At 52.2% G+C, this 19,629-nt stretch overlaps 1 protein-coding gene across 1 annotated transcript in view; it reads right to left on the bottom strand.

Moving 5' to 3' along the window:
- The window catches only part of LOC116860711 (transmembrane protein 132C-like), a 102,566-nt gene that overhangs the window by 44,897 nt on the left and 38,040 nt on the right, over positions 1-19,629 (bottom strand). The window contains exon 2 of the mRNA XM_032846891.1: positions 14,894-15,077. Coding sequence (XP_032702782.1) covers positions 14,894-15,046 — 153 coding nt within the window. The 5' untranslated portion in view covers positions 15,047-15,077. The remainder of the gene's footprint in view (positions 1-14,893; positions 15,078-19,629) is intronic.

Below are 19,629 nucleotides of genomic sequence, written 5' to 3'. Positions count from 1 at the left end.
TAATGGGTAAGGACATGTGTGCGTGTACAGTGGAACCATATTCTGCCTTAAAAAGGAAGGAAATCCTGCCATTTGCAACAACATGGATGATCTTGGAGGACATGACATGATGCTTGGGCACGTGAGCCGGTCACACTTCTCTGCAAAGTCTGAAATGGTCACCCTTGCTGGAGCCGAGAGTAGGACGGGGGTTGCCAGGGGCTGGGGGAGGAGGAGGGGCAGGTGCAGGTCATGGGCCAGGAAGCTGAAGCCACGGGGGACAAATTCCGTTCAGAGATGTTCTGGATGCTTCAGTGCCTGTGGTTAACTGTAGGCTTTACACTTTGTTAGGAGGGCTGAGCTCATGTTAAGTATTCTTAGGACCAAGGAAACCCAAACCCAAAACTCAGAGACCAGGAAACTTCAGGAGGTGATGGAGATGGTCCTTACCTCAATTGGGGAGGTGGTTTCCCCAGTATATGCCTGTGTTCCAACTCGTGAAATCTTATACATTCAACAGGTCCTGGCTTTTTTTTTTTTTTTCTTTGTGCGTCAATTATATCTCAATAAAGCTGTTATTTTTTTTTAAAGTCCGCTGAAAGGGATCTTGAGTATCCCAAGGGCTTGAATCCCCTGGATGAGTGGGAGGACAGGGCTGAGAGGGGAGGTCAGAGAAGGGTGGGGTGTGCGGGGGCACAGGGTGGCGGCTGGACCACCTGCTGGGGCTCCGTGGATGCACAAAGTGCAGAACTTGGTGTCTTATCCTTGGCGTTGACCCTCGCTACCATGCATGGGGAAAGGGAAAAGAAACTCCCACTCGGGGCAGGATTTGGGGCCAGATGGGGAAGGGGGGGATTGTGTGCTGTGTCAACGGCCCTTGCTTGGTCAGCCATGGCTGCTGGGAAGTTCTTTCTAGATTCAGAAACGGAGCTGTGAGTTGCCAAGGGCTCTCAGCATGTTCAGCTCCAGCAGAGGAAAGATGCTCCCTCCACTGTAGGTCACCTGTAGTTAACGGTGGGTCTGTTTCAGGCATCCGTGTAGCCTGGTGGCAGGTGGCCCCTCAAAGGGAGAGTGAGAATGTTCCTGTATGTGCGTCCAGAAGGCAAAAGAAACATTGCTCCAAAAAATAAATGAATGTGCTGATTTTGACCTTTTTCGACTCCATGGCAAAATCCAGATGGAGGCAAAAAACAAAACAAAACAAACCAAAAAAACCTCATTTCATCTAGCTGTTCTTATATTAATTTATAAAGCAAAATACCCAGATTAATTCTCATTCAAATCTGCACCCACCTAAGGTTCTTGAAAATGAAATCCCATTAACAATTCTCTTTCATTTTTACTTCCAAGAGTTTTCAGTGTGCAGGGACCCGGGCTCTGGTGAATTCCACACAGGCGCTCAGCAGGGATTCTGTAAGTGCTCTGAAAACTTATTTTTCTTCTCTTCCCATTACAGGACACAATGCAGTCTCTTACAAAGTGTGTTTTTTAGACTCTCTTAACATTATGCAATTGTGTATCTGAGATAATATTCTGAGATTAATTTGTAAATGAGTTTTAAATCTGATTCTAGGGAGTGGTTCAAAGTACTTGCCCAGAGTAACTGGGTCGCTGACCATGTTTGTGGGCAACATGCACACTCACAAAGAGCATTTGGCGGCAAGCTGAAGACGTGACTATGACCCCCCGACAGTAGTATTTGGAAGAGGAATTATACACGGCTCATGTACTAGTTTTCTAATAAATCCTGCCTTTTTGAGGCTCCTTCAGAAGGAAAGGAAGCAAAAGGGACACCACAAATCTCAAGCCACTAATGATAGTCACTTAGGACTCTGGCAAAACAAGCAAACAAACAAAAACAAGAACAAGAACAAAAACAAAAACAAAAAAGCAGAAATAATGTCCTTGGTTTGGTGCTGAAATCTAAGACGAGAGGATGGGAAAATAACAAAGAAATGAATATTAGGGAGATGGCATCTCTTCCCCTGCAACTAAGGAAAACAGGTTTTACTTGGTCTGCTGGTAAGTGAAGGCACGACTGTCAAGTACAGTCGGGCAGGCTTTGCACTGCATGAGGGCTCCACACTCAGACTGCAGATAGAGTGAATTTCTGATAGAGGGAAGTCAAGTGCCTTATGGAAGGGCCCCTCTTTCTAATATGCATCGAGACACTGCTTGGGCCAGTGATCCGGACCTTCCCTTGGGACATCATGAAATACAACGAAGCAGCACACAGATATTTCCCGAGCTGTCTTCTAAGACAGAGAAGAACAGTTTCTCAATCTAGCCTTGCCTCTTTACTTTCCAATTTCATTACTGAAGGGCATGTTGATTCATGTAGTGTGTAAGTAGAAACCTTGATTATTTTGTTCATGCCTTAAACTCCAAGACCAGAACGCTCACCTGACACCCTGTGGACACCCAGTAAATGTTTGCTCAGTGAACAAATGAACTGGTAGGTCATCCTCTACCTAAAGCCACTTCTACAGTCAGCTTGACATTCTGCCCTTCACTGTTTTCCCATCACCTTGGGAATACAAGTCATTAATCGCGAATTTTGGGGACAGGGAAGGTAATACGGAGGAGAGAATGATGGGTCCAGCTGGAAGAGGATTCTAGGTGGAAAGCGTTGGTAAAGAACTGTCCGGTTGGGGGACTAGGTTTCTGGGTGAGAATCTGAGACGCAGCACCACCCCCTCTCCCGGACACCTGTTCAGGCCTCCTCCCTAGCCTGGGAGTTCTCAAACATGTTGTCTCAGAGCTGGTCCTCAATTCCTGCCCTTTATTGCTATTGGAAGCCACCACATCCTGGGGTAAATTGTCAAACATCACTAGCTAGCTCCTGTGGTATGATTATGAAAAGGCTCTCAGGGCCCCCCAGGGGTTTCCATATCCCCTCTGAGAACTACGGCCCAAGGGCATGCGGAATTTAAGGAGATGCATTCCATATATGCCTGAGGGCAGGGGGAGCACTGGACTGGAAGACAGGCATGGCTGGACACCAAGGCTGCCCTTGTCCCTTCCAGCTGCTCGGCTGTGCACATGCACCTGAGGAGCAAATGTGCTGGCCACTTCCCTTGGGCTCTCTCGGAGCCCAGCGAGTTCTTCCTACTCTCTTGTCTGCTCATTTTCACAGTCTTGGGTCTTGCGCTCCCCTAGTAATGAAGGACGCAGTTCCAGCAGATGTGTTGGGGCAGAATTTGACATAATATTCATGAACTTGGAGTAGGTACTTAAAAAGAACATTAATAAAGTCTGTATGGATCAACAAACAGCAGGAATTTGCTCCTGTGTAGCAAACAAGGCATTGTCCTGTGAACGTGGAGCAGAAGCTAATTAATTAATGTTACTGTTGCTACTGCTATCATAAATAATAATGACCAGTATTGATGTAGCATTTACTATGCAACAGGCACTCTCCATAGGGCTGTGTATATATTTGCTGTTTTTTTTTTTTTTTTTTCAAGTAGGCTCCACGCCGAGTACTTTCGCTATGCGCCCACCAATTCTTTGATTCCTTTTGGAGCTGGCCTCCTTCTGGGGCACACATGCCATGTCTGGCCAGTCATAGTCAGTGCGGTCAGGAATAGAATGTCAACACAAGCCAGACCCAGGATAAAGCTGGAGACTTTTGCTGCAACTCCTGAAGAAAAGGCAGACTTTCTCTTAAAAATGCTAAATTGCTTGGGTGTGAACCGGGATCTACCTTTGGGAAACCGTGCCTGAAGCCATGTGGACAATCTAATTACTCTCCCTTTGGAGTTAAGCTGGTTGAGTTTGGTTCGTGCCCCCTGCTGGAAAATTGTGCTGATAAGATACAAGGAATTAAAAGACGCTTCATTATGCCCCCCCCTTTTATTTACTGGAACATATCAGATCATAGACAATATGGAAAAAAAGGTAGACATGCCATTGGCAGATCCCACAGGATCCCACAGGAATGACACTGAAGGGTGGACACATGAATAATGATGAGACGAGACTGACTCACAGCAGAGCTGGGGCAGAACCTGGACTGACACTGACATTTCCCACTTAGCCACCTCATTACCGTCACTCTGTTACCATCCCGTCCACGAATGTGGCACTTGGCCATGGATGGCTATTTCCAACAATTAATTAAAATTAGGTGAAGTTAAAAATTAAATTCCTCTGTCGCTCTAGCCAATTTTAAGTGCTAGATGACCTCATGTAGCTAGTGACATACTGAACAGTGGAACATTGTTAGAGAAAGTATAATATAAAGTGTAACAATTGGGTTAGAAGCCTCGAATAGGAATGCTTCCTTCCCAGACCATAATTGAAACTATGTAACACTTAGGAACACATAGAAGCTATACACATTATTTTAACTCAGTGGTTCAATGTGGATATCTGTTGACCATCCGCCAGGTGCCGAGCCCCATTCTAGAAGCTGGGGACACAGCAAGAGGAGCCAGAGCGGTGATGGATGGTGGACAGGTCAACAGAACCACACTTAACATCACGTCTGGTGGCGATGGGGCCGCAAGAGGAAAACCATGCAGGGAAAAGGGGATGATCTGCAGGAGGGCCTCATGGAGGAGGTGGCTTTAAGCAGAGACCTGCATGGAGCAAGGGCACAGCTCAGGAGAAATCCAAGGGTGCCTGCTCTTGATCCTGGATAGGCACCTGAATCACCTGCGGAGTGTTGAAACACAGGGGCCTGACTCTCAAGACCTGGGGGTGGGGGTGGCCAGAAGCCTCCCCCTCCCCCACCGCACCCCCAGCCCAGGGGATTCTAATGGGTGATCCAGGCACCACACCCCTGATCCAGGGAAGGGGTCTCCAAGTGCGCCGACTGCCTCTGTGTCACCTGAACTGGTTAAGGGTTGGTGCAGATTCTTGGCCCAACACACTGAGTAGGGGACCCCGAGTTTGCACTAGCTCTCCAGGGGTCCTGACCTTGCTCAGGTTTGAGAGCCCCGCAAAGAGCCAATTCACTGTCCTCTCTTAGCCACAACTGGCTTTTGAGTTTGCAAGATGATTAATAAAAGAGGAACAAAGGACCCTGTGCGGCCCGTGAACTCTGTTGTCGTCTGAGAAGTGAACGGGTAATGCTGTCAAACGGGGCCAAACACACATAATATTTGTAAGGGAGATCAGGACGACGCCACAGAACCCATTACGTCCACACAGACACACGGTCTCTGTTCCTTCCCCCCAAATATTTCCTTTTCCCTCCTGTTGGACAATTACCTACAGTGAGTTACAAATTCATTCCCAGATCAACACGCTCACATGTTTCCCTCATGGGTGTAGGCAGTCATGTTGGCCTCAGCATCACGAATCACGCACCAGACAGCAAGAATAATGCACCTGGCCTTCGGCTGGATACATGGGAGCAACAGGTGTTTACGGGCAGCTTTTGTGACCAAGTAATGGAGAAGACAACAGTCCTTTGCCTTAAGGGGCTTATACTGCTGGACGGGGAAGACAGACCCGGGTATACATTCACTCACTATCAGCCCCTTATTAAGCGCCTACTGTGTACCAGGCACAGGCATAGATGGTACTGATGGAGTGGCCCCTGTTCTCAAGGCACTGACATCCCCATGGGGAAACTCAGACCAAGTACTTATAAATAAATATACACACGATTTTCATCACGTTGTGAAGGAAAATCAAGAGGGTCGAGGCAGAGAGTGACTGAGTTGTGACTTTAGGTGAGTCAGCCAGAGAAGATTTAAGCGGGGACATGCCTAGTGCAAGGAAGACTGCAGTATGGAATCTGGGGAGAGGCTCCAGGCACAGGAAACAGCGAGTGCAAAGGCCCTGGGGCTGAGGTGCTCAAGAAAGGGAGGCAGAAATCACTAGCTCAGAGAGTAGCCATGGGCCAGACATTGAGGACCATTGAGGCCCTGGTGAGGCCCACGGCACAGAGCAGGACCCCGCATTCCCTGGATGTGGAGGCCTGACTCCCCGGTGGCTGGGCACCAGGACTCAGATATCAGCCCAGCCCCGCAGTGGGAACATGTCCAAACCATCTGGGGTTAGAGGCATAGGAACAGGAGAACCCGGCACACAGGGGACTTCCAAAGGGAACGTCCAGGATGATGTCCAGCAGGCCAGCACACAGGGACGGTGTTTTACACGTGTTCTGTTCTTTCTTTTTCCCCAGCGGGGTGCTCAGCCGGCCTGCAGTGAATAGAGGGCAGAAGGTGGTCGAAGGTAGGGGGGCTCAGGCCACAGAGAAGTGAATTTGAATCCTAGCGGCCACATGGCCCATGTTCTGGGAGGCAGGAGGGCGGTGGAGGCAAGCGGTAAGGAAGAACCAGGGAAGGAGAGTCAGGTAAGGATAAAACTAATTTTGTCAGATGTGATGGACCGGAGACAAGGAGCCTCCACAGATGGGATCCCGGTGGGCAGCTGTGAATATCGTCAGGATCTGGAGGGGCTGAGGAGACCCTCATGCAGTGAGTGAGCTTTGAGCTGAGTGTGGAGTGGTGAGAAGGAGCCTTTCGGGGGGGGTTGTCCAGCAAGGACAAAGATGCCCCGTGGGGCAGGCACAGCAGCCCCCAAAACACTGCCTATACGCGGTGGGTGCTGGGGAAGAAGAGGTTTGTGCTGGTGCCTCCCTTCTGCCCCCGGGCTGGGTGATGTGGGGGCTGAGGCTTCCCCCAACCCCGGGCTGCATGGAAATAGTTGAGGGTCCTGGCAGGTGGGGTGACAGAGGCACTGGGGTGAAGTTACTTCTCCATGGCCCCAACTTTTAGCCCATTTTGGGTCACGGGCTCCTCTCACTGGCCGGTGAGGTCGAAGAAGCCCTTCACAGAATGAAGATTTTCAATGGATACAGTAACAGATAGGCTTACAGAAGGAGCTAATTTCAGATGTAGTAATCCATGTCCTTCTGCGTTACTGCAAGAAGTAATAAGATCTAGGGTCGAGTGTAAAAATGAGCATAATTTCAAATTAGTGGAGAGTATGAATGGGACTTGAAGATATCTTTGTCAGCCGTCCTTTGATGAAAGCCCGGAGAGCTCACTCGGTGGCGGCTGCCGCAGCAGGGTGTTGGAGCGGGGACCGTGTTCCGTGTTCCCTGGGAGGGAGAACTGGGTTTGGGGCCCAGGTTTGGGACAGAAGGTCCAGCTGTCCCCAGGCAGTTTTCTCAGCCTGTCTGAAGTTCTCTGTGGGTCCCTAGGGGACTGAGGTCCCTATGGGGATCCTGGGTCTTCTCTGTAGGGTCCCTCCCACCCCAGACCCGACTTTCTCACCCTCCAGGCGGAGGGCTGGGGTTCAGCCCTCAGGGGAGAGCATCTGGTGGGCGGGTGGCTGCATCTCCTGGGTGTGGGGTCTGGTTCACAGTGGGGGGGGGCAGCAGACCTGCTTCTCCAAGTGTGTACCCTCTGCCCCTGCCTCTAGCCGAGATGATTCTAACTGGTGGGCCTGTGAACATTTCTGTAATAACCGCCATGGGTTTCTTGTAAAGTGAACAGAGGGACAGACAGATTGAGTTCCTCATCCAGGGTCACAGCCACTCAGAGGAGGAGCTAGGATTCACATCTGTCTAGTTGGCTCCCGATCCTGATTCTATTCTGAACTCAGAGACAATACTGAAGGAATGACGGATTCTGGGGTGCTGGGCATGGTGCAAAGGGAGAGTCTGGTGGGCAGAGGGTGTGCAGTCAGCCAACACCGTGGGGCTGGACTCCTGGCCTGGGATCTTCTTTCCACATGTGGGCTCCTGGCGACTGCCCGTGGTCTTCTGCTCATGTTCCTGGGGGGAAGTTGGATGATTTTTCCTTTTTTTTTTTTTTCCTCATTTCTTTGTTGCTTCTTTGTTCCCCAACTCTATGTCTTCTCCCCAGTGAAGTTATAAAATCTTTTTTTAAAGTACTTATTTATTCATTTTAGAGAGTGGGGGTGAGTGCGAGCAGAGGAAGGAGTAGAGGGAGGAGAGAATCTCAAGCAGACTCCCCACTGCATGGGGAGCCCGACTGAGGCTCGATCTCTTGACCCCAGGATCATGAGCTGAGCTGAAATCAACAGCCGGATGCTTACCTGACTGAGCCACCCAGGCACCCCTGAAGTTACAGAATCTTTAACATTAGAATACACATTTTACTTTCTAAGTAAAGTAAGTAAAATAATGCGAGGGGCGCCTGCGGGGCTTAGTCGTTAAGCATCTGCCTCAGGTAATGACCTCAGGGTCCTGGGATCAAGCCCCGCATCGGGCTCTCTGCTCAGCAGGGAGCCTGCTTGTCTCCCTCCCCTTGCTTGTGTGCTCTCTCTCAGTGTCAAATAAATCAATAAAATCTTTAAAAACAAAAGTGAAATAACAGGAGGTCTCAACTTGGACGCGGTCCCAGCATCCCTGCACTCTGCCCCGGGCTTTCCTGCTGGGGAAACCCAGCCGAGCTACTGGCTGTGGCGGCGTGAACACCAACGCCGACCACTCCCTTCGTCTGGGAGTGTCCTTTGTGGTGGATAAGGGATCATTTGTCGGACAATTAGCTGGGAATCCCGAAAACATTCCTCCCAAGTCAGAAGCAGCTTCAGATGCATCACCAACTTGCTTTTTAGACAGAGACTCATACTCAGCTGGAGGGAGGGGTATTTCTAAATTGAATTCCACAGTAAATCTCCAGCTGTGACAAGAAAATACTTCTTCTGCCCGTATAGTTATTTTTCAACGCAGCAAACATTTTTCAATTGCCTGAGAGCATTGAAGCCATCCTTAAAACACTCTCGGGGGAGTCAGGATATATAATTTCCAAGTAGGAAAAGGAACATGAATATCAGGGTAGATGTTTCTGGGAAACAATAAAACATTATTTTTCCATTGTCTCTTTAAAAATAATATTCTCCAATCCCCATCAAAAGAGATGTCTCTCAGTTCTTTGAAATGCCTGCTATTGCCTTCTCGAACCTGGACGATATTGCCAACACTCTTCCCCACGGACCCCCAAGCTGAGCGAAGCCATTCATCACTTGCAGATTGACAAGCGGGTCCAAGAGCATCTCGGCAATGCCCCCTGCCTGCTAATGCCTGTTCTGTCCCCACAGTGGGTTCTGCGAACTTAGCAGGGAAAGAATGTCAAAGAAGAGTTGCCCTGGAATGCTGTCAGGTAGAACAATCCAACCACAGGGTTCAGAGAGCCCAGGAGATCCCATAACCTGCACCTTCAGTGTTAAGTCTCTATGAAGAGAGGATGAACGTGGTCAGGGCCCCTTCCTGACCATGTCTGCTTCTGAAGACCACAGTGCTGGGCTCCCTGGGAAGAACTAGAAGGGAGCATGGAGTCTGCATTCCTTGGGGTCCTGGCTGGAGACAGGAGGCCCCCTCAAAGGGCTGGGTCAGAGGATGGGGAATGAAGGGCTCCTGACAGAGCCATGGGCAGGAGCGAAGGAAGTGGCCAGGGATGATGCAGCTGGGAGCTCCTAGGAGCCCCAGATCCAGGGGCAGGTGGAGGCAGCCAGTTCCTGGAGCCCAGAGGGAGAAGAATCGCGGAAAACAGGGATCACCCCCGCCCCTGTAGGATAGGAGCTATAGGCAGAGAAGACCATGCTTCTGGCAGACTTGCACAAGACAGGGAGGGACGAGGACACCAACATAGCTTTTTGGGGTCATAATTCAACCCACAACAGGAGGGAGGCTCTGTCTCTCTCTGCTGTCTAGTCACCTCTGGCGCCTCCTGCTGTCTGGACCCCACCAGAAGCCAGAGGGCCAGGGAGGCTGGAGGCTGTGGTCCCCAGAGGCCAGCCCTCCCAGGGCCAGGAGCTGGGCAGAGCAGGAGGGCGAAATGCTGCCATCTCCCCCCCCGCCCCCCTCCCACTGCCGGCCATCCTCTCCTGCTGCACAGACTTGGCCCCGGGGCTCCCGGCATTTCTCAAACCTTAATGAATCTTGGGGACGCCCCGGAGAGGTGGGGATTAAGACCATCATTCTGCAGATGTGAGAACAAGTAGCAATCTCTCCTTTAAACAGCCCTGGCGACAGCCACTTCATTTTAAATTTGATTTTATGCGGAGAGATATGGACACGTTCTAGGAATTTTGAAAGCTTTATATAAGGAAAAAAGAAAAAAAAGAACCAAGTTCCCACCATGTTTCAGGGGTCAAGGCAAATGATTTCATCTTAAAGTCTGCAAAGACAAAAAAGGGCCATTGTTCGAAACTCTTCAAAATTCGGGGTCAATCTCACCACCTCGCAGGAAACTCAATCTGGGACTTCGTCAGTCCTGGAGCAAAGGGCCTCTTCCTACACCTGCCTGAATGAGGGATTCCTGCTTACTCCAGAGACTATGCATTAAATTTAGTTTTTTTTTTTTTTAATAAATGCTAGGGAAAAGCACAAAGGCACTAACAGAACGGGAAACACTTACGCTCCACTCCCTTGCCCCACGTTACTTTTCTTCCCAGCAGCACCTTACCAGGTCCTGTCCTGTGAGCTATCTACCAGTCTGCTGTCTGCTGGGATCCCCAGAGTGTCGGCTCCCTAGACCTTCAGCCTCTCCTAGAGTGAGAGCCCCCCAAAGCATCAGCATCCCCAGAGGGTAGGTAATCCCAGACTGTCGGCATCCCCAGAGTATGCATGCAGAGTGGGCAGGAGCCGGGTGGGGACTGGAGGGACGGGTGTTTGAGGCCACAGAGCTGAGATCTGGGTCTTTCCTGCCTCCAAGCAAAGAAAGGGCCCTTTGCCAAGAGAACAGAAAAAGAGGTCAGCAAATGTCAGCTTTGTGGGTCAGGGCTCACCACACAAAGCCATGCAAGGGACCATGTGCCTCAGATACTCCTGCCTCAATGGCTTACTTTACAGGACAGCTGAATCCCTCCCCCTTTCCCATCTCATCTGCTCCCCAGAAGCTGGAGCCTGCAGCTGAGTGGGACCCAAGGCCACTGATGAGTCGCTGGATCCCCTCCTTTCTCACCTGGATTGAGGAAGGCTTTGGAGAAGGCCTGATTTGAAAGTGAGAACCTTCCCAGTGAGGCATATTTCCCAACAAGCAATCCTCTATTTAACCTTTCTGACATTTGTATTTCTATAGAATGAGTGACCATTGTGGGGACTTGACTTAATTTTTCCCAAGACTTGACCACTTGACTCACCAGCCACTAACAGTAACATATGCGTCTACTTTACCTTTTTTTTTTTTTTAATCTTCTCTTCTCCTAGTCAAGCTTCAGATATATTTGCTAGTTGCTTCCAATAAAACTTTACATTATGGCTGCTTAAAACTGTACTAAAGTTCATTCTAGGGGGAAAAAACCCTTTGAAAATACTAAAACTGAGACTAGAAGTTGCTCCAAACTGCCTCACTTACTGGCTGCCTGTCATCAAAGTTCCAAACGTCCCACACCGCTTTGCACAGCTGAGGTCAAACCGTACCTTGCAGGGGACAGAACCTGAGGACACCCCCGGGCCTCAGGCAGCCATGTGAGCCCGTCAGAGGTCGTTCCAAGGAAGCCAGTGCGAATTCACACAGTTACTTGCAAACAATTGGATTCTGGGTACTACCTAAGGAGTTACTCCATTTTACTTTAAAAGCATTACAAAAACACAACAACCGCAATAATCACATCTTGTTTGGAAGACGGCTTTCTTGTGGCCCCTTGAAAAGTACGGCAAGATACTATCTCCTATCCTCACCATGATTTCTCTTTTCATGGTATCTGAAAGCCTTCCCTTTTTATAAACTAAGTAGGACAGGAGCTAAGCACTTCCACCCCAGAAGTGATGTTGATGTTCTGGGTCACAGGCCTGCTAACCTTCTTCCTAAAGGGCCAGATGGAAAGTACAGCCAAGAGGCAACACTGAGCCTACGAAGAAGCTCCTTATGTAACCACTTCCAATGTAGCGGCTCGGAAACATAGAAACCATTCCCGGCTTGCACGGTGGACGAAAACAGACAGACTGAGCCTGCCCCATGGGCTGCAGATTGTTGACGCCTCTTCCTGGGCCTGTAAAGTCAAGAGGAGTCATTGTCCAACCTCAACGCATTAGCAGCTCCCGTTGGTAGGTGATGCCTTCTGCAGTGAGGCTGCGCTGCCTGTGCCCGTCCGGGGAGTTTCCCATCATGCACCACGCCCCCCAGCTCCCAGACTCTGCACCTGCGACAGCGGGGGTGGGGGTGGAGTGGGGAGGCTGGGGGGGCGGGGAGGGGACAAGCTTCCCAGGCTCCGCCAATTAGAGCATCATCACGGTCTTTGACTTCCGGGATTGGCCTCAGGCTGGCCACGTGACACGAGCTGAGCCAATCAGCTTCCATGGTGACATCATCGGGTCCACGCTGCACCTGCAGCCCCGCAGCCCCACGGCATCACTCAGGACTTTAAAAACCTGCTGCTCACACCTCCAGAGTGAGACTCTGCGTGCAAGGAGAATCTCCGGGAGGCTAGCTTGAGAACACTATTCTAGACGTCCCAGTCCCGTGAACCGCTGGAAGTCGGGCTGGGGGTCCGTGGGACCGGGGAGCCCCGATGGGCGCGCTTCGTGGAACCGTCCTGTGATGCCGCCCGCGCTCGGTTAAGGCGCTAACAGCGCTCGGGGACCAGCGGCCTTTGAAGACCCAACCCAAGCTTTCCGCTTCTCCGTGTCCAGCTCTGGCTGCCTCGTGGGACCACCTACGGCTGCCTGCTCCCCACGCCCAGGGATCCTCACCGGATTTGTCCGGGTGCGGCCCCGGCAATCATTTCTAAAGCCTCCCAGGCGATTCACAGGGGCTGGCCAGGCGGGGACAGCACTCTTCCAGGTCTTCTCCAGGAGGACTGGTGTGCTTTCCCCAGAAGGAGCCCTCAGCGCATGCTTCAGCCGCGGTGGACCGTCTGGCACCTGCCACGGCTGCTCCTTCTCTCTGTGGCCAGCGGAAGTGGCTACGGACCACTCAGAGCTGGACGGGAGTGGCTGCGGCCCCAAAAACTTGATTCAGGGAGATAAGCAGAGGCTGGGTGTGGTCCCGAAGCTGTTCGCTTCAGAGACCCGTTTGCAGACGGACCTCGTTATTTGGATAAAAGACATTTCCACTCCTTGCATCCCAGGTATTGGGAGGAGCCCTGTGTCCATTTGCCGCCCGGTGTCTGTTCTCATGTTTTCTGGCGAAACGAGCCCAAGAGCTCTCTGCTCTCAAACTCATGTGGTTTGTGCGGCTGACCTGTGCCTCGGTTTGGGTTTTCCCGGAAGGATTCCATCACAAGTGGTTTATTGTGAGGTGCAGGCCCCATCGGTCAGGGACCACAACAGGTATTACCCCGAAAGCAACCATGGGCTGTGACTGCAGCCTGATGGCTCTGGGGAGGGCGGAGGTGCTGATGTGGAGCTCCCGCCTCAGAGTCAACGCTCAGGTGGGCCTGGGGAGCCGGACTCAGTGTCTGCCCACTCCTGGGAGCCGCGGTGCAGAAAGCGTCCTGGATGGGGGTGTGCTAATCCCTCGGGGCTCGTGTCCTGGACGTGAGACAGAACTCTCAGGTGAAGATGAGCGAGTGCTGGAGGTGGGAGGCAGAAGGCGAGGCGAGGGTATGGAGGGAGGTCCACGGCGTCTGTTGCCACCGGTGCAGACTCTGGGGGTGTAACACCCCCGCCACAGGGACTGCTCAGGGGAGACAGCATGACTGCCAGAGGAGTCCTCGCGGCAGTGAAACCTTTGTTGGGGTTTTGGGAAATGAGCCAAGTACCCTTCCTGGGCTCGAGGCTTGACCTGTTTGGCAGGAACAATGGCTGCGATCATGAGTTGACACGGACGGAAGCCAAGAGGCAGGAAAAAAAACAGTTCTGGAGACGGAGCTGAGTCCCGATCAGGCGGATGGGAGGCCAGGATGGATACTGGACTTGGAGTCACACAAGCGAGCAGATTCTCACTGGGCTTAAGCCAACGGGGTGGTGTTTTGTCACACGAAACCCAAAGAATCCTAATGATATATTTCCCAGCTTGGTATCAATGAAGTCTGCTTATGCCAGAGCTGAGCAGAAATTGGTTTTACAATTTCCATGCCAGGCTCCACGTGAGGGCCGGCGGATTCTGGCAAGGACACTTGTAGCTGAACATCAAAGGACTCTCCATGTGCCTCTGCCATGCATGCCATTCCCTCGGACCTCCTGGCAGGGTGTCTCTGTGGAGCCAGGCAGGTGCAGGTGAGCGACCACAGAGCAGAACTGCCGTGTGGCTTCCCACCATTCTCTCTTCCTTGCTTGTTCTCAAGTGGCCACGGCGTCGAGCCAGAAGTCCTGGCTGGGTTTGTGCGTACCGTATCTGTGTCGTGGTCCATGTGGATCAAGGCCATGGTGACGCACCACAGAATGAGGCACAGACCATGGTGTCCACCCAGCCCTCCCCTTGCACCCTCTGGAGATCTGACGGGGCCACAGGACTCCTTAGGACCAACAGCGTGTGTGTGTGTGTGTGTGAGAGAGAGAGAGAGAGTCACATGTCCCTTCCAGGCCATTGCTTAAGAAAGCACACGACTCTCCAGCTGCTTCTTCCTCTATCACGGAGACCATGAAGGCCACATGTTCCTGACATTGGGGCTACAAGACGGCAAAGGATCCATCCATCAAGGCCCCCGAGACCCTGCGTGGAGCAGAGCCCCCACCACTTCAGCCGTGCAACGTTCAGCCAGAATCACTGAGGTTGTGCGGAGCACCTGAGCCTCTCGGGTGGTTTGCTGTGGCCGCCCTGCCTAGCTTCTTGGACGAATATACAAAGTGGCCTCCAGTCTCCTAAAAAGGGAACAGGAGGTCAAACAGGACTGGCGTAACTAGAGGAGAGGGAGGTCCGTAACAAACTGGGATACAGTTAGAGCGAGTGTTGGGGGGAAGCAGGAAGGTAACCCAGCTTGACAAATGATACGGCGATGCCCTAAGGTTGGGGAGGTGTCGGCGCCCCCTAGGCCCTGGCGGCTGACGTCCTGGGACAGAAGGAAGGCCCCAGGGGCGCCGTTGGGCCCACGCGGGTCTTACCGTGGCTAGGGGAACGATGGCGGCCAGGTCCTTCTGGCTGATGAAGATCTCGGACACGGCGGTGTCGGTGGTCCTCTTCCGCGGGTATTCCACCTGCCAGGCGATGGGCTGCGTCCCCGAGAGGCTGCTGAAGCTGGCTATTTCAAAGTTCATCTGCACGACCTCGCTGAACAAGCTGCTGCTTCTGGAAAAGGAGTGAAGGAGAATCGCGTTGAGCTGACTTTGCCCCGTGGAAAGGCCCTTCTCTCCCCCTCCTGCCACCCCTGCCACAGCGGCACCTAGAGTCCAAGGTAAAGGTCAACACCTTTCCAGGGCAGCACCTGGACAGGGAGTCACCTCCACATGAGGGACGAAGATGCCTGGGACGGAGCAGCACCCACGGGGGAGGAACAGGGCAGAGACTGAGCACCAGGTGTGGAGCGGTGAGACCAATGGGGACCCATCGGCCGCACCCCTGCAGGATGAGCCTGGAGAACTAAATGGACTCTTTGTCAGCTCCGTTCCACGGCTGTGCCTGACGCTGCAGGCCTAGCGTTTCCTCCGGTTCTCGAGAGGCAGAGAGGCACAGCCGGGCCCTGGGCACTCCCCTGCAGCTACAAGCAGCCCCGAAGCAGGTCAGGCCCCATCCTCAGGGACGCACACTGGGAAGCCGGGGAGGACGCGGCTGCCGCAGGGGGCTTCCGGGCAGGTGTGTGCTCCTGGCTCTTGTGGGGCAGCTGTGGGGGTGGTTTGTGCTCATGGGCCCTTGGGCACTGGGGCCAGGTGGACGGGTCGGCTGTTTCCTTGCAGGAACCTGGCCAGAGCCTGCAGGTGTCTTGCCTCTTCCATCCCCGGCTGCCTCGTCCCGGCCCATGCCGGCGGCTCTCCTGGAGACAGTGTAAACCACCTCACATCCTCTAACACACCCCCTTCTGCTTCGAGGGAGGGGCTTGTTAGCTAAGGGGGCTCTCTGGTCCCCAACAGAGGCTTCCAATCAATACCCTAAATCTGGGGGACCCCCCAGAGCCGTACTTGGGGCAAGCTTGCCCCAGCGATTGTGATGCTTTGGGAACTAACGAAGGTCCAAGCTTCTCATTTTTCAGACAATGAAATTCAGGCCCAGAAGGGGTTTGAAAAAAAAAGATCTGCTCACCACCACACAGAACCAGACGGAAGGCAGCATCTCAGGACCCCTTGTCCCCATCCCATGTTCTCTGCCATGGCAGCTGAAGGTCAAGTGAGGAATCACAGGCAGGACCCCAAGCGAGTGTCTCCTGTCCAGTGGGCAGCAAACTGTGGCCTGGGAGCCGAACGAGCCTGCTGCTCGTTCCCATAAATCATTTCATTGGAACACGGCCCCGGGCATGTTTACCTTGGTCTCTGGGGTTTTCGTGCAGCAAGAGTGCGGCTGGGCAACAGCATTAAGTAATGGATGGCCAGCGGAGCCCTGAGTCTTTGTTATCTATACCTTTGTGGACAGAGTTTGCCAGCCCTCATTTAGGAAGTCAGGAAAGGGGAACTTGGAGAGGTTCTGGGACCTGCTGAACGGATGAGATCATTACTGGTGGAAAGGAGAAGGAAAGCCTTTCTGGGCACACATTGGGGTCTGTGGGATGGACAGGATTCTGGGGAGCTGGGTACTGCTGCATGGACGGGGGGCAGGTCGCAGCATCTCCTGCTCCATCCGCTGGGAAGGCTACATGGCTTCAGGTGAACTGTAGGGAATTTTCTACAGCACGTCAAGAAGGAAACAAATATGCTTCAGAATGCCATCCCCGCCGGGTGCGGGTCCCACTCTGCAGGGTGCTGGGGAAGCCCTTCTCTTTGCTGAGGCCATAAGGACACACATGTACCCAGTCTCTGGGGCGCTTGCTCAAGAGCCAGAATGCTAATTCTCCACCTCATCACCCTCAGCTCCGCTCGGGGACTGGGGCAGGAGGCGACAGGGAGGTCGCCACACTTCCCAAAGCCCTGGGACTCCTGAATCTGCCTCATGCTTTCTGGGCCAGAAGCGGGGCCCAGACAATCACGACTTATGAGATGCTGGCTAGGACTCTGGGAGGGAACATCAATCCAGCATCTGGTGCATCCATCCATGAGCTGTGCGAGCTCAAGAGTGAGCGACTTGCCTTGGAAAATGAGGGAGAAGTGTCTGGAGTCTGGAACATTTCCAAACTAAGAGCCTTGTACTTGGTCTGGCAGCCGAGGCCTGCGGGGATCTGAGCCTCCACAGATCCTTCCCACTAGCTCTGGCCCAGTCTCCCTCTTCCCTGGGTGACAGACATGCTTTTATTTGGGGGGGGGGGCACTGTTAACCTTGCTTTCTAAGCAAGAACACTCGCCTTGGCATCTCCATATCTACAGCAGAGCTGGGCACAGGTTGAAACATTAATGGTTGTTTGACGGCCTCTGCTCAGCAAACTCACTTAGTGATGGGTGAGGCGTGAGTCCAGCCATCTCAAGACTCACTGTGGCCCCACTGGGACACCCAGGAGCTGGCAACACGCCTCAGCCTACACACATCTTCATTTCGTTATAAAACTCTTTTTTGACCACTGTACCTGCTGACGCCACCTTCTGAGGCTCAGTTTTGTCATCTGGACAACCGAGATGATGGGATTCTCATTGTCCAGGGAGGAAACGGGCAGGCAGAAGGGGCCAGCATGACTTACATCCTGGCCGTGTCCTCCTCCATTGCGGTTACGGGAAGGGAGGCAGTCGTGTTGGCAGGAAGAAAGAGAAGCCATGTTTGCCATTCTGACTTAGAAAGATGCTATGTTATATGATTTTTGTGAGAAACAGGGTTGCCTTCCTGGGGTATTCTGCTCAAGGTAATGTAAGAATAAGGACATCAAGTCTTTGTGTAGGAAATGTTGTTTGTGCACCAGGCACTGGACCCGGTTCTGTGCATCCATTATTTTAAATCCCAATAAAAACCATTTTGGAGATACTTATGGTTTCTATTTTGCACAAGTGTGAGAGCAGAGACTGTCTCGTGTTCCCACCCCCCAGGGAGGGTGTTCACACTACTTGGCTCTCAACCACGGATGGAAGGCGGTGACTGGGGAGGTGTCTGTTGGAAAATTACCACAGCCCCTATTCCCCTTCCTACCATGTGTGAGTCAACTAAACTGACTCATGGTTTCAAGACAGAAAAATTTTCAAAAGCCACAATTTGGGGGAAACTCCAGAATCCTGGGTCAGAGGGACATCAGGATGGTGCTGGGGGCAGAAGTCTGACCCACTCTTGCAGGAGGCTGCCGACCTCAGGCCAGGAGAAGAAGAAGCTGTTCTGTGTCCACAGTGACCTCAGGAGTGTGCACGAGTCAGAGGCCAGGTGGGAACCGCCCAACAGTGCCACGAACCGTGGGGAGGCCCCTGATGAAACGTTCTGACTCAAGACAAGGAATTCCTTTGGGAAGAAAGAATCAGCTTCCTCGCTGGTTCATTTCCATCAGTCCTGGCTCTTCCTACTCCCCCTCCCCCCACATGGCTTCCAACGGTCTCATCTCCGAACACCGCATAATGGAATATATCCAAATTAAAATGAACCGAGCCATATTTTGAAAGAGAAGACTTCAGCAGCGCTAAGGGGAGAAGGGGAAATGGCTGCTGTGGTCTATGGCTGCTGTGTGGATTGTGACAGATTTTTTTTTTCCCCTGGAGTTTCTGTATATAAAATCTCTGAATTTTAAAATATAAGAACCTTAACCTTGTAGCCACGATGTGGCTCAAGCAGCTGGCTGTCAGTCTGCTCTCTCTGGCTTTGGAAAGGGGGGGGGTCCTGCACTCTGAGGCAGCATTTCATAGAAGAGCTGCACGTGGACGTGGCAGGTGCTGGCCCCAAAGACAATGCAGAGGGTTGATGACTTTCAAACTGTGATCCCAGGACCCTTAGCACACTGAGGCGGTGATGGGGGCAGCCGTGGGACTGGAGGTGGTCCTTAATGCCATCCCCTTGTGCCTTTTACTCCTGCAGCATGAAAAGCAAGCCCCGAGCTGAGCTGTTGTAATCCTGGGCCTCCAACAAGTACTGGGTTAGGAGAAGAAGGAAGAAAGAGGAGGAGGGAAAAGGTGGGAAGGAGGAGGGAACTAGGGGGTTGGAACCAAGACTATAATGTGGGACTCTGCGAAGGAAACATGGCACATGGTATGATCACACTGTGGGCTTCCAAAAAGACTTTCTGAGTTCAAATCCTGGTTTCGCTAGCTGGGTATTGATGCACAACTCAGCCTCCTTTTGTCTATTTGCAAACTGGGGATGCGGCTCCTTCCCATTTCATGGAGTTGACATGAAGGATAAGCAAATGAGTGAAAAAGTACCATGCACTTAGGACAGTTTCACACTAGCAAATGCCAATAAATGTGAGCTGTTCTCATTTTCGGCGGGACTTGAAACTATGCTTGTTCTCAGGGACTCGATGTCTGACTGTGTGAAGTCACCTTTAAAACATGTCCCCTAGGGCTGGTCCGGGAGCTCTCTGAGAACAAGCCACAGTAGAGAAGCTGTTGTCTGCCACTCATTGCAAACTGGGATTCATTCCGATTTGCATTTTCTCAGTAGCCGTCCCTGTCAGACCCAGTACTGTGCTATGACACATTTCTCTGGAAGATGGAGACCAAGAAAGGAAGAATTTTTCTGCAGTTCCCTCTGTGGTCAGTGCTCTCCTGCTGTCTCTGAGCTGATGGAAACCTTTGCTAAGCTTCTGTCTTAAAGGGACTAAGAGCCCTTGATGCCCGCCCATCTGGGGCTTGTG

This window comes from Lontra canadensis, unplaced genomic scaffold (assembly GCF_010015895.1).
Source record: "Lontra canadensis isolate GAN:19392208 unplaced genomic scaffold, GSC_riverotter_1.0 scaffold182, whole genome shotgun sequence".
Taxonomy (NCBI): Eukaryota; Metazoa; Chordata; class Mammalia; order Carnivora; family Mustelidae; genus Lontra; species Lontra canadensis.
This window is presented reverse-complemented; position numbering and strand designations above follow the sequence as displayed.